The sequence below is a fragment of the Aegilops tauschii genome, chromosome 1, assembly GCF_002575655.3.
Source record: "Aegilops tauschii subsp. strangulata cultivar AL8/78 chromosome 1, Aet v6.0, whole genome shotgun sequence".
NCBI lineage: Eukaryota > Viridiplantae > Streptophyta > Magnoliopsida > Poales > Poaceae > Aegilops > Aegilops tauschii.
Genome location: NC_053035.3, coordinates 161,859,248 through 161,874,620, shown reverse-complemented (window position 1 = coordinate 161,874,620; position 15,373 = coordinate 161,859,248). Strand labels below are relative to the sequence as shown.

The window sequence follows — 15,373 nt, the reverse complement described above, 5'->3', positions numbered from 1 at the left end:
GTCCTTGCTCTAACTTGGCCCGTGATATGGGTACAACATGCATATAATGTCCTGGAGTGTATCTACTCTGTTGCAATGCCATGTGCTTAGCATGCTGATCATGCATGTAAATATGTCATGCCTTCCTGTTTTTCAGTACCTATTCCATTCATGATAACATGTTTTCAAATTCAAGTACTGTCATTCTACTCTATCGCAATGCCATCTGCTTAATTTGGACATCATGCTTCTGAATATCTTATGCATTGTTATTCATCAGTATGTACTTCATCTGTCTACCATACCATGTTTTTTTACATTGAAGTGATGTTCCAGTGCTCTGTTGCAATGCCATCTTAGTTTCCCAATCATACACGTGTATGTTGCCTTAGTTTTTTCTGTACGTATTCCGCTAGCATATAGTTTTACATTCAACTATTGTTTTTTTACGGTGTTGTCCTGTCGTATCCCTAGCTCTTACACCATACTCCCTCCGTCCGGATTACATGTTGCCGAAATGGATAAAAATGATGTATCTAGAACTGAAATACGCCTAGACCCATCCATTTTTTTCCGGATGGAGGGAATACATGTCAATATGTCATGCATTTCTATTCTTCAGTACCTATTCCATCTCTCTGCTGTAGCATGTTTTATAATTGAAGCACCATTCTTCTATACAAGGCATGCAAGGGGAAGGCGACTATGTTAGAATCTGAAGGGTTACAAACTAGGTCTTTGCAAAAGATCCAAATGCCAGGAGATAATAAACCAACTCCAGTTTTTATAGATACTGCTCCAGCACAGAGAAACACAACTCCTACTGATAATAAGCAGATTCCAGTGGCCAAAGAACTAGTCCGCTCCAGTCCAACAAAAATATGTCAACTCCATTATAAGAAGCGTGTGCGTATCCTTGCATCATGAAATTTTATAGCATGTTGATCATATTTTCTACATGTTTCTTACCCATCTCTCTTTTAGAAAATAAGCTTAACAGATAGAAGAATTTCTCCACTGGTATCGCCTGTGAGGAAAGATTCTTGCAGGAATTCTCTGTACTCCAATGCAGATGTAAGTACCTGTTGTATATCTTTATATTTTTACAACAACATGTATTTTGTTAATCGGGGTGAATCCAACCTTTATCTGATCTAAATTTAGTTGTAGCAAAATGTATGATTAAAGGCCACAATGTTGATTTTTGTAAGGAAAACTGCCTGGTAGTTTTGCATCCTAAGCTGCATGAGTGTACTATCTTATATCAGTGGGTTTGATTACTTTGGTTCTGCATTGGGTTTTCAGTGTTTTTTTTACTGTGTTGTCCTGTCGTATCCCTAGCTCTTACATCATACTCCCTCCGTACGGATTACATGTCGCAGAAATGGATAAAACTGGATGTGTCTAGAACTGAAATACGCCTAGACCCATCCATTTATTTCCGGATGGAGGGAATACATGTCAACATGTCATGCCTTTCTATTCTTCAGTACCTATTCCATCTCTGTTGTAGCATGTTTTATAATTGAAGCACCATTCTTCTATATAAGGCATGCAAGGGGAAGACGGCTATGTTAGAATCTGAAGGGTTACAAACCAGGTCTTTGCAAAAGATCCAAACGCCAGGAGATGATAAACCAACTCCACTTTTCATAGATACTGCGACAGCACAGAGAAACCCAACTCCCACTGATAATAAGCAGATTCTAGTGGCCAAAGAACTAGTCCGCTCCAGTCCAGCAAAAGAATGTCAAGTCCATTCTAAGAAGCGTGTGCGTATCCTCGCGTCATGAAATTTTATAGCATTCTGATCATATTTTCTACATGTTTCTTACCCATCTCTCTTTTAGAAAATAAGGTTAAATGATAGAAGACTTCCTTCATTGGGATTGTATTCGAGGAAAATATCTTGCGGGAATTCTCTGTGCTCCAATGCTGATGTAAGTACCTATTGTATATCACTATATTTTTACATCAGCATGTATTTTGTTAATCGGCGTGAATCCAACCTTTATCTGATCTAAAATTAGTTGTAGCAAAATGTTAAAGGCGCCAATGTTGATTTTTGTAAACAAAACTGCCTGGTAGTTTTGCATACTGAGCTGCATGAGTGTACTATCTCATATCATGCACATTACTGAATTGTAGTGCTGCTCTGGTTGCCCATTCATTCGTTATGTCAATGTTGCTTTCGTATTACCTTACCTGGCTGATGATAGCTGTGCCATATTGTGTTAATTTGGTGTTGGCTACTTGCCCAAACGTTCGTTGTGCCAATGTTGCTTTCCTATTATCTGACTTGGCCAATGATAGCAATGCTAGTGTCTTAATTTGGTGCAGGTTGCTGAAGATAAGAAGACAAACTCTGAAAACAGCAAGGCAACCCCATTGTTTCTTTCCAATAAATCTAGGCCAGGTAATATGCCAATAACTCATGATTAATCTGTTTGGTTCCCCTCCTAATTTATGTTATGATGCAGTGGTCGAGACACTCTCCACTATCAATAATACAAGCCTGCCAAAATCGCCATCTGAATTTGTTCAGTATCCTCTGTCTCGAATGCAACGGAAAAAATGTATGTTTGTGAACCAATTAATGGCTGAAGGAATGATGGAAATGGTGGAGGAATCAAAGGTGCAGAGTCGTGCGACACAACAACTGATCAATGTTTTCAGAGACAGTGTAGCAAAGCAGCAAGAACTTGCCCACATGCTTATGGGCGTCATCCGTGCTGAGGTTGCAGATTGTGACGTTGTAGATCGTTAGGTTCTGTTCATTTATTTGCACTGGCACCAATCTTTGATTGCCCAGTGGATGTAATTTCCTGTAATATATGCTGGATGTGCAACGTTTTTCCCTGTATGTCGTACCTTTGCTTGATCAGTTTTGGTCCTGTGCATAATTGCTCGTCGTAATGGGCTCAAATTTTCTAATTTGGCCTAAAGACATGTACGAACTTTGGTGGGCCCATTAAGTTAATGGGCCGTTACCAGGCCGAAAGTTAATGGTCGGCCCTCTTAACTCCCGGGTCGTTAACAGGCTGACATCGAAGCGGGCAAAGGGTGGGCCCAATTGATTTCACGGTCCGTTAACAGGCTGAAAGGCACACAGGGCCGGGAATTGGCCCAACACTTAAATGGGTCTCTTAAAGGCCAAAACTCAGGTCCGACTACAAATGGCCCAACAGATATATGGGTCGTCACCAGGCTGAAAGACACACCGGGCCAGAAATTGGCCCAACACTTAAATGGGTCGCTAAAAGGCCGAAACTCAGGTCCGACTACAAATGGCCCAACTGATTTATGGGCCATCAACAGGCTGAAAGACACACCGGGCCGGAAATTAGCCCAACATTTAAATGGGTCGCTAAAATGTCGAAAGATGTACATCGTGAAAATTGGCCCTTCCACTGAATGGGCCGTTAACAGGCCAAAATCTCATCGGGCCGATATTGAGCCCAAATATATAGCGGGCTGTTAACGGGCTCGAACTGACGATGGGCTGCAATGGTGTCAAATCTTTAACGGGCCATTGACGGGCCGAATTGGCACATCTCGTATGGGTCGTGGGCTTAAATGGACCTGACACAAGTAGGCCTTTACTGGGCCGGCCTTTTTCACCGGAATGGGCCACTGTTGGGTCGTGCCACGTGTCGCCCTATCATAGGCGCCTCCTGTCCAATGAGTGGATGACATATGTCCCAACGGTGAGGCAACACGTGTTTCCTCCGGCCAATGATGATTTTACACATGGAAAATCCCCATTGGTCCGGGTTGTTAACGGGTTATCGGATCCAAAACCGGACCCGATAGCTTAACGACGTTCCGTTACGGTGGATGCCACGTGTCAGTCACCCTTGACGAAAGCACTTCTGTGACGCACGATTTATCATCATGGAAGTGGACACTTCCGTGATGATAATTTTGGTAATGTCATGGAACACTTCTACGATAGCACATGTATGACTATCTTGATTCTGTCATAAATTTGTCATGGATGTACATGCATGACAGAAAATGTGACCTACTGTGACAAACACGTATCATCACGGAAGTGTATTTTTTTGTAGTGTTGGGAGGCAAAACTATAAGCCCCTATCTTTCTGTGTGTCTGATTGAGGCTTTGATCTCATAAATATCGCATGAGTGTTAGTAATTCTGAAAGGCGAAAAGATGGTTGAGTGTGTGGACTTGCTAAATAAAATCTCTTACATTGACTCTTTCCAATATTATGATAAATTGCAATTGCCTCAGTGACCGAGATCATAGTTTGTTGATTTTTAATAAAATTTTTGGTTCATACTTTATTTTGTGAATGAATTATCACTTAAGCATGAGAAGTTATATGACAATATGTTGTTGTTCTAAAGATGATCATGATGCCTTCATGTCCGTATTTTATTTTTATCGACACCTCTGTCTCTAAACATGTGGACATGATTATCGATTTCGGCTTTCGCTTGAGAACAAGCGAGGTCTAAGCTTGGGGGAGTTGATACGTCCATTTTGCACCATGTTTTTATGTTGATATTTATTGCATTATGGACTGTTATTTCACATTATGGTACAATACTTATGCCTTTTCTCTCTTATTTTACAATATTTACATGAAGAGGGAGAATGCGGGCAGCTGGAATTCTGGACCGGAAAGGAGCAAATTTGAGATACCTATTCTGCACAACTCCAAATGTCCTGAAACTTTATGGAGAATTGTTTTGGAATATATAAAATATTGGGTGAAGAAACAACAGAAGGGGGCCCACCAGGTGGCCACAAGCCTGGGGGCGCGCCTCCCGAGCTTGTGGGCCCCCTGGCCAACCCCGGTGTCCATCTTCTGCTATATGAAAGGTTTTGACCTAGAAAAAATCAAAAGGAGGCTTTCGGTACGAAGCGCCGCCATCTCGAGGCGGAACCTTGGCAGAAGCAATCTAGGGCTCCGGCAGAGCGATTCTGCCGGGGAAACTTCCCTCCGGGAGGGGGAAATCGAAGCCATCATCATCACCAACGATCCTCTCATTGTGGGAGGGTCAATCTTCATCAACATCTTCACCAGTACCATCTCCTCTCAAACCCTAGTTCATCTCTTGTATTCAATCTTTGTCTCAAAACCTCAGATTGGTACCCGTGGGTTGCTAGTAGTGTTGATTACTCTTTGTAGTTGATGCTAGTTGGTTTATTTGGTGGAAGATCGTATGTTCAGATCCTTATTGATATTCAATACCCTCTGATCTTGAACATGAGCATGCTTTGTGAGTAGTTACGTTTGTTCCTGAGGACATGGGAGAAGTCTTGTTGAATGCTACGTAAGGAAATTATGGATCTCACACAGCAAGTCAATAAGCTCGAGGAGGAAAATCGTATCATGAGGGGCATCATTGCCAAGAACATCGCACCACCACCTCTGAAGAAGGAGACTTGAGTACACGGGTATGGGCACTCCCCTTGGCTTGTGTCAGGCTTGGGGGAGGTGTCCCAGTATCGTATCACTATCACATCTTTATCTTTACCGTTTACCTTAGTCCAATCCTTTTGGTTAAATTTTGATCTAGTAGAATAAAAGTTTTTAGTATGATCTAGTCTTTTACGTTTCTGCATTATGATTATCTATGTAATCGAGTGTGAGAGTTATATAATAAAGATTAGTTTTGCGTTGAGGCTTTATTATCTTGCTTTGATCTTGGAAAAGAAAAAAGAATAAAAGAAATAAAAGATTATATTATAATCTTATGGAGAGTGATGACTTCGCATATAAGAAGTATGATGCATGAAAATTGTTGAGGGTTGACAAACATAGTATTGGTCATTGTTACAATTGATAGGAAGTAACAAAGAAAGAGAGGCTTCACATATAAATATACCGACTTGGACATCTTTTATGATTGTGAGCACTCATTAAAATATTATATGCTAATAAGTTGATGTTAGACAAGGAAGACAACATAATGTGTTATGTTCCCTTATATCCGAATAGAAGTTATATTTTCATGGATCCTCCAGCATGTTGAGCTTGTTTCTCATCCCAGGCTAGCCACAAATTTTGCACCAAGTAGAGATACTACTTGTGCATCCAAAAACCTTTAACCCCGTTTTGCCATGAGAGTCCACTATATATACCTATGGATTGAGTAAGATCCTTCAAGTAAGTTGTCATCGGTGCAAGCAATAAAAATTGCTCTCTAAATATGTATTATCTTTTAGTGTGAGGAAAATAAGCTTTATACGAACTTGTGATGTGGAAGAAATAAAAGCGACGGACTGCATAATAAAGTTCTCTAAATATAAAGTAACGTTCCTTTGCATTAAAATTTCGTGCATCCAAGCAAAAAGCGCATGACCACCTCTGCTTCCCTCTGCGAAGGGCCTATCTTTTATTTTACCTTCTAGCTTTATGCAAGAGTCATGGTGATCTTCACCCTTCCTTTTTATATTTTCTCTCTTTGGCAAGCACTATATGTTGGGGAGAGATCCAGACAAATATATCCACTCGGATGTAGGTGATCATAAACTATTATTGCTGACATTACCCTTGAGGTAAATGGTTGAGAGGCGAAACTATAAGCCCCTATCTTTCTGTGTGTCTGATTGAGGCTTTGATCTCATAAATATCGCGTGAGTGTTAGTAATTCTGAAAGACTAAAAGAAGGTCGAGTGTGTGGACTTGCTAAATAAAAGCTCTTACATTGACTCCTTCCGATATTATGATAAATTGCAATTGCCTCAGTGACCGAGATCATAGTTTGTTGATTTTTAATAAAGTTTTTGGTTCATACTTTATTTTGTGAACGAATTATCACTTTAGCATGAGAAGTTATATGACAATATGTTGTTGTTCTAAACATGATCATGATGCCTTCATGTTTGTATTTTATTTTTATCGACACCTCTGTCTCTAAACATGTGCCATGATTTCAGATCTGAACCTAAACTTGGGATCAAGCCCTAACAAAACTAACTCGATTACATGATAAATCTCATCCAACCCATCGTCGTCCAGCAAGTCTACGAAGGAATTACTCACTTCCGACGGTGAGCATCATCAAATTGGCGGTGAAGGAAGGTTGATGATGATGACGGTGTCGGATCCCCTCTCCGGAGCCTCGAACGGACTCCAAATCAGCCCTCCCGATGAAGAATAGGAGGTCGTGTCGGCTCCGTATTGTAAAACGCGATGAATCCTTCTCTTGGGTTTTTTTCCTTGGTGAATAGGTATATATGGAGTTGGAGTTAGGGTTGCCGGAGGTCCAGGGGGCCCACCAGCTCGTAGGGCGCGCCCGTGAACTTGTGGCTCCTGGGTGGGCCCCCTCTGGTATATTCTTCTGCCAGTATTTTTTATATATTCTATAAAAAATCTCTATAAATTTTTCAAGTCAATCTAAGAACTTTGATTTCTGCACAAAAACAACACTATGGCAATTCTGCTGAAAACAACGTCAGTCCGAGTTAGTTTCATTCAAATCATGCAAATTAGAGTCCAAAACAAGAGCAAAAGTGTTTGGAAAAGTAGATATGATGGAGACGTATCAACTGTTCATCCACGGACTACTGTTCATCCAACCTCCACCAGCTATTGTTCAACCAGCCTCCATGGGGTCTTGTTCATCCACTCCCCCACCAGCTGGGGTGTGTGGCGGCCTACTCAAGGTCATGTTCATCTAGCGGCAACCGCCTACTACCACGGGGTTCTGTTCATCCTGCGGTAACGCCTACACACGGCCAGGGTCCTGTTCATCCAGCCCCCACCGGGAACCCTTCAACCACAACCGACCAACCGGCTGGACTCACCATGTCTTCACTCATTCTGCGTATTACGCGCGCGGCAGCAAACAGGCACTATTCATCCAGAGGCAACCCAGCCAGCTAGCTACATCTCGCAGGGGGGTCGATCGGCTTCAGTAAGCAGCAGCAGCGATCGATCGGGTTCAGTTAGCAGCGAAGGAGTCGGTCAGGTTTAGTTAGCAGCGAAGGGATCAATTGATCGGCTTCAATATGTAGCAGTGCGATCGCTCGGGTTCAGTAAGCGAATGCCTCTCGCTCGGGTTCAGTTATAGCGACACTGCTCGCACTACATGCGTGTACGAGAAAGAAACGCGTAGACCACACTGCATCGCTCAGCCCCGACCGCCCATCATAATCGGGAACTCCGCGAAAATTTCCTCACCCTCACTTCTATCATGATTTTTTATGTCATGGACGGCCCAAAGAATGTCATGCAGGTGCGTCCCCGGCCCGCCCAGGACGAAAAGCCCATTTTCTATCATGATTTTTTGTCACAGAAGTAGGAGCCCACCACATCTATGACGAAACATGTTTTTGTCACAATTATCGTCATAGAAGTGTCATAACCATGACAGGAAAAAAAATCGTTCAAGCCATAATGTCACGAATGTGTCTTTTTTTGTAGTGCATCTGTTGCATGGCAATCCCTAATCCTTTCATTGACATCAATTGATGGGCATCTCCATAGCTAGTTGATTAGCCTCGTCGGTGTGAGACTTTCTCCTTTTTTTCTTCTCCACATCTCTACCACCATATTCTATTCCACCCATAGTGCTATATCCATGGCCTGCATTCATATATTGCGTGCGGGTTGAAAAAGCTGAAGCGTGTTAAAAAATATGAACCAATTGCTTGGCTGACACCGGGGTAGTGCATGATTTATACTTTGTGTTAAGAAGATGGAGCATGACAAGGCTATGATTTTGTAGGGATAATGTTCTTTAGCATTTTTATTTTGAAAGACATGATTGTTTGTTGGTATACCTGAGTATTGATGTCTTTATGTCAAATTATAGACTATTGCTTTGAATCATTCGGATCTAAATATTCATACCATAAAAGAAAGATTACATGATGAACATGTTAGGTAGCATTCCACATGAAAAATTATGTTTTTATCATTTACCCACTAGAAGAGGAGCAAGAATTAAGCTTGGGGATGCTTTATATGTCTCCAACATATCTATAATTTTTTATTGCTATTATAGTATCAACCTTTGATGTTTTATATGCAATTATATATCATTTTTTGTGACTAACCTATTAACTTAGTGTCAAGTGCAACTTGTTGTTTTTTGCCTGTTTTTGGTTTTCCAGGAAATCGATACCAAACGAAGTCCAAATGCCACGAAACTTTTTGAAGATTTTTTTCTGGACAAAAGAGACTCTCGAAGCTTTGGGAGGAGATCAGAAGGCGAACGAGTAGACGACAAGGAACTAGGGCGCGTCGTGGAGGTGCCCTAGTACCTTGTGGGTCCCTCGGGGCTCCGTCTGACCTAATTCCAGCTCTATTAATTATCTAAAATCAGGAAACCAACGGAGAGCCACCCAAAATACTTTTTCCGCTACTGCAAGTTTCCGTTCTTCTGCGATCCCATTTGGCGGCCTTTTTAGATACTTCGCCGAAGGGGGGATCGATCACGGAGGGCTTCTACATCAACCTTGCTGCCCCTCCGATGATGTGTGAGAAATTTACCATAGACCTACCGGTCCATAGCTAGTAACTAGATGGCTTCTTCTCTCTCTTTGACCTTCAATACAATGTTCTCCTTGATGTTCTTGGAGATCTATTTGATGTAATCTCCTTTTGCGGTGTGTTTGTTGGGATTCGATGAATTGTGGGTTTATGATCAGATTATTCATGAGAAATATTTGAGTCTTTTCTAAATTCTTATATGCATAATTATTATAGCTTTGTATTTCTCTCTGATCTATCCATTTGGTTTGGCCAACTAGATTGATTTTATCTTGCAACGGGAGAGGTGCTTTGTAATGGATTCAATCTTGCGGCGATCTATATCCCAGTGACAGAAAGGGACAAGACACCTATTTGTATTGTTGCCATTAAGGGGAAAATGATGGGGGTTTATTCATAATTATTGAGTTTACTTTGTCTACATCATGTCATCTTGCTTAAGGCGTTACTCCGTTCTTTACGAACTTAATACTCTAGATGCATGCTGGATAGCGGTCAATGTGTGGAGTAATAGTAGTAGATGCAGGAAGGAGTCGGTCTACTTGTCTCGAACGTGATGCCTATATACATGATCATTGCCTTGAATATCGTTAATTCGTCATAACTATGCACTTTTCTATCAATTGCCCAACAATAATTTGTTTATCCACTGTATTGTTTTTGTTCGAGAGAGAAGCCTCTAGTAAAAACTATGGCCCCCGGGTCTACCTTTATCACATATTAAAATCCAAAAATACCTTGCTGCAATTTATTTACTATTCTTTTTTATCTATCTACCGTTATCAGATTTTTTTTACCCTTGCAAATAACCGCCGAGGGGATTGACAATCCCCTTGATCATGTTGGGTGCAAGTATTTGCTCTTTTATGTGTAGGTGTTGTTCACGAGGCTTCGTGTGGTTCTCCTATTGGATTGATGTCACAGCCCTAGAATTTGTTTGTAACTAGTTGCATCAGCATCCATGCATCATGTCTAAGTTTAAATGAATTTGAAATGAGGGATGTTCAAACCCTAGCATCAAACGGAATTCAACTAGGATCAAAATAAAAATATTTTCAATGAACCCAAAATGCCCTTTAGAAAAGTTCATGATTTTTGATAATGGTGAAAACCTCTTCCAAAAATGGTGCACATTTTACTAGGCCATTCTGGATTTTTGAATTAACTCATATTGTATATGAATTGGGGCATTTAAATACTATAAATACTTTTAAATGATCCAATAATTCTGGAATTAGTCGAGGGCCTCTGGAATAATTCATTTAGTGCCCACAATTATTTTTAGAATCTTTAGAAGTGGTTTGGCTTGAAAACCAAATTAAAACAAATTTGCAAAATAGAAAAATAGAAAAATAGAATAGAAAGCAGAGATAGAACAACTTACCTGTGGCCCGACCACTGTGCACCGCCGGCCCAGCTGCATTGGCCCAGCCCACGCAGCCTACCTTGCCATCTTCCTCCCTGTGCCTGTAGGCACGGTGCGTGGTCACGACGCGCGCGCCAGCTCCTGCTTCGACTGCGACGCCTCAGCCCTTCCGGCCTTGCCAGCGCGACGCCCACGAGCTCCTCGTCCCTCTCCCCTCTCTCTCGGTCTCACCCCCCTCCTCTACTCTCTCCCGCGATCGTCTGTGAGTGCTCGAGAGCACCGACGAGCACCATCGCAACCACCATCCACCTCTCGCCTTGCCGACGCATCCAAAAGAACCGCCATCATCTCTTGCATCGTCTACACCAACCCGTTCGACCACGGGATCCTGCAGCATCGTCCCCGAGCTCATCTTCAACCTTCGGCCGCCAGCAACCTCACCGTCGATTTTCCATCGTTCGTGCTTCCCCAACCTCGCTGGCCTGCTCGTCCGAACCGCTGTGAGCTCCTCCCTTGAACCCCTCTCATCCACTGGCCTCACACGCCCCCTAGTTAGCTTCCCCACCTTGGCCTCGCCACCGTTCGCCATGGTCGGCAAGTCCCATGCTCCCGAGCTCTGTCGCTCGCAGCGAGCATACCAACACGCTTAGTGCGTCTCCAGGAGCCCAAAACACCCAACCGCTGCTCCTACCGTGCTCTGTGGCGTCGACTCGGTCGATGCCCGAACTCCGGCCGCCACCGCGAGCTCATTTTCGGCAAGCTCGGGCCGCCTCAGCCCCTCCCGCTTGCACAACTAGATGCGTGTGAGCCCCAGCACCATGTAGATGCTCTCCGCCACTGATTTAGTCGTCGGGGCGACGTTTCCGAGAGTCTCCGCTGTCTCTGACATCGCCGGCGGGCTTCTCCTAGTTGAACTGGGGTTTGACTCCCCTGTGTCTATGACAAGTGGAGCCAGCCCCTGATAATTTCAATTTAGTTTAACTTAAACCTAGTTAACACTAACAATCACTGGCATGCGGCCCCCAGTGCCCTGCTAATCTTAATTAGTGCTTAAAAACTAATTTAATTAATGCTGAGTCACTGACCAGTGGAACCCACTAGTCAGGTTTGACCTGGACCGGGTCAGTTGACCTGCTGACCTTAGCCTGACGTAGTGTCGGCACAGTAAAGCTTTTCTGTGATTTTAAATAAATAAATAAAGATTTATTATTTCCAAAAAATGTTTAAAACTTCTAAAATTCATGGAAACTGAACCGTAACTCCAAATGAAATAATTTATATATGAAAAATTATCATAAAAATATGAAGAATCTATTAACGGCATTTCCATGCATGTTTGAACAACTTAGAGCTATTGGATAAGACAATTTGAATAAATGACATTTGAAATGTCTTATATGGAGTTTGAATTTGAACCTTGAGTTCAAAACAACTTCATTTAAATTGTTGTTAGTTGCACTATCCCAAATCACAACATATTGCCATGTCATGATCATGCATCATATTGTTGCATTGCATTTATTGTGTTCCTTCTCTGTTTGTTGGTGTTGTTCCCTCTCGGTAGCAGGCGGTTCCGACGCCGTGATCGTTGACACCGATGAATAGCTATACTATCTCCAGAAGCGCCAGGCAAGCAAAACCCCCTTTTAGCATTTCAATACAATCCCACTCCCTCGCTCCTGCTCTCTTTTATTGCATCAGGACAACAACGATTCAACTGTTACGTGTTGCGGTAGTTGAACCCATTTCTTTGCATGGCCTGTCTTTGCCATAATAAAATAGATGAAACCCACTAGCATGAGTAGGAATTGCTTGAGACATGATGTTCCTACTCATTCATGCTTGCTTGTTATGCCTGTTATGCTTAGAGTTGTGTCAGGTCTGATCCATCTAGGATGGATTGGAATTGTGGTGAACATGTCCTACTATTGAGAGCTAAGTGTGTGAACACGTTTTGGTAAAGGTAGCGATGAGAGGCCATGTAGGAGTACATGGTGGTTTGTCTCATTGGGACCATCCTCAGGAACTGAGTTCTGTATTTGTGTACCAAGACAGTTACTACCACGCATTGGGATACTTAATTGACCCTCTCGACTTATTAACCGCCTTGATCTCTGCCCAGGAGTTGCAACTAGTTTATGGTGTTTGTAGGATATGTATTAGAGTCCGTGCATAGCGCTGACCCTAGGGGTGGGATATGATGCGGTAGAGACACCGAGGCACGGTGTACCAGGATGACACCCGGATGGTGCTCTTGGGAACCCTACTCTCATCGTTTGGGGCCGTGATAGAACTTCGGCCGGACTTCCGTTGCGGATACAACCTCAAATAGGCGATAAACCTGGACTAGAGTCTTGTGTGGTTAGTCAGGTCGTGGTCGACACCCTCGCTAGGCTTCCGCTTGAAGGTTGCCGAGATACATGACGTATACATGGCAGTAAGTGGTGAGGGCATGCGTGAAGAAGTACACCCCTGCAGGGTTAATGATCTATTCGGATAGTCGCGTCCTTGGATATGGACTACTTGGAAAGCTTACATTATTCATAGATAACTGGAAGTGGATATTCTAAAATGCGCAAGATAAGTGTGAGTGCTATGGATGGCCTTCTCGTAGGGACACATGAGCGGATCCATAGTGGTGTATTGTTATGGTGAATATGGGGACTCGTGTGTGCTTTCTCACCCAAAAGAAAATATTGGTAGTCATAGTATAGGATAGCCACTTAGTCAAAGCTAGCTTGCTGCAGTTAAACTCCACCACCCCTTTGTTGATACTGATGCATATGTAGATAGTTTCGATGTAAGTCTTGCTGAGTACATTTGTACTCATGTTTGCTTAATTTATGTTTTTTGCTGAGAGACTTCACTCTCACTGATAGTTCTTCGTGGGCTTCGACGATTAGCTTGGGAATCCCAGATAGAGGTCTGGTTCCTATGGAGGGTCTTGTAGATATACAGGCTTCCTAGCCTTCTTTCCTTTCAGTTGTCTGTACTCAGACAAGATTAGCTTCAGCATGTGCTTGTTGCTTGTATGACATTGTATGTTGGGTTATGAGACCCATGTTTGTAATATCATGTTATGTGTGGCTCCTCGAAGCCTTTTAATTAAATACTTTGAGTCATAGAGTTATGTTGTGATGCCATGTTGTATCTGCACATATCGAGCATATTGTGTGTATGTTTTTGAAATGCTTTGGTATGTGTGGGATCCGACACCTAGTTGTTTATTCTTGGTAGCCTTCCTTATGGGGAAATGTCTCCTAGTGCTTCCACCGGAACACATGGATTGACTGTCATGTGTCCTTCTTTGCTCCTATGTCTGTCCCTACGGGGAAATGTCACGCGGTGTTTACCGGAGTACTGATAGCTTGCTACAGCTTGGTTACATTCGTTGTTGACCGACACGTGCATTGTTGGGTCATGTATGCATGTCCCTGTAAGTTTGTGCCACCCTGGGTTTATGACTAGTCATGTCGGCCTGGGTTCTCTGTCATATGGATGCTAGCGACACTATCATATACGTGAGCCAAAAGGCGCAAACGGTCCCGACCAAGGTAAGGTTGCAGCCGTGGGAATATCGTGCGTGAGGCCGCAAAGTGATATGATGTGTTACTTGCTAGACCGGTGTGACTTAGGATCGGGGTCCCGACAACTTTGGTATCAGAGCCAGACTGTCTGTAGGATTACCAAGCCACACTGGTCGAAGTCAAGTCTATAAATACTTTAGTTATATAAGGGAATTGGTTGTGGAAGGGGACGTAAGGCTCTTTTACTCCTTATCCCTGTGTCATTCTGATTCGGAGTCACCCTCATCTTTTCTACGGGGTTAAGAAACCAGGCTTTATTATCTATCTCTCAGGACGACGAGTTACTATGCTGGAGACTTATAGGAAAGTTGTTGAGTTCCCGGATCGGTGTTTCCATAAGAACTCGTTGCTATGTCGTCGAGTTGACATGCATGTTATCTCAATTTTCATGCCCGTACAGATGTTATGTTGTCCGAGTTATCCAAGGTTACTAAATAGTCTGATGCATTTGCAACCTCTTCCCCCTGTTCCCGATGTCCTTTTGGGCCAGAATAACCACACTAATCGCCGAGTTTAGGTACTCTGTCGCCTCGACATATTTGTCGAAGCTATCAGGAAACTATGATATCATAGATAGCCACCCAGTAACCCAACCTTGTGTTGTGTTCTCAGTGTAATGATTTTGGCCACCATTCTCGAAAGCATCTCGTGATGTTATTTAGTTAGTAGGTATTCTATTTATGGGTTTTGGAACCCATGATTCATTCCGTCGATTCCTGTTGATAGTGTTTGCTCGTTCCTTTAGGTTGATTAGTAACCTTTGTGATAGTCTTCGAGGTCCGTGGTATATCGTTCTTCCAATACCATGAACCAATATGGCAGAAGTTCTTTTAAACTAAAAGATCACAACAAGAGTGCTCTTGATGTGTTCTCCATTCTACATTGTGAACCTACCAGTTCTTCCTCTTCTGCATGGGTTATACAGAAGAAATATGTTGAACTTGTTCGACATGCTAATCCATGCGTTCA

General features: G+C 42.7%; 1 protein-coding gene across 2 annotated transcripts; it reads left to right on the top strand.

Annotated features, from left to right (window-relative positions):
- The first annotated feature begins 165 nt into the window (after positions 1 to 165).
- On the top strand, positions 166 to 2,918 carry LOC141042313 (uncharacterized). 2 transcript variants are annotated; one of them, XM_073510189.1, is made up of 6 exons: positions 166 to 885; positions 964 to 1,053; positions 1,530 to 1,751; positions 1,830 to 1,919; positions 2,320 to 2,395; positions 2,460 to 2,918. In XM_073510189.1, the coding sequence occupies exons 1-6, from the start codon at positions 685 to 687 to the stop codon at positions 2,744 to 2,746; spliced, it is 966 nt and encodes a 321-aa protein (XP_073366290.1). In that variant the 5' UTR covers positions 166 to 684; the 3' UTR covers positions 2,747 to 2,918. The 2 variants fall into 2 exon arrangements, with proteins under 2 accessions (XP_073366290.1, XP_073366291.1); XM_073510190.1 differs by lacking the exon at positions 1,530 to 1,751 and having other exon boundaries at positions 2,460 to 2,917.
- The last annotated feature ends 12,455 nt before the right edge of the window (positions 2,919 to 15,373 follow it).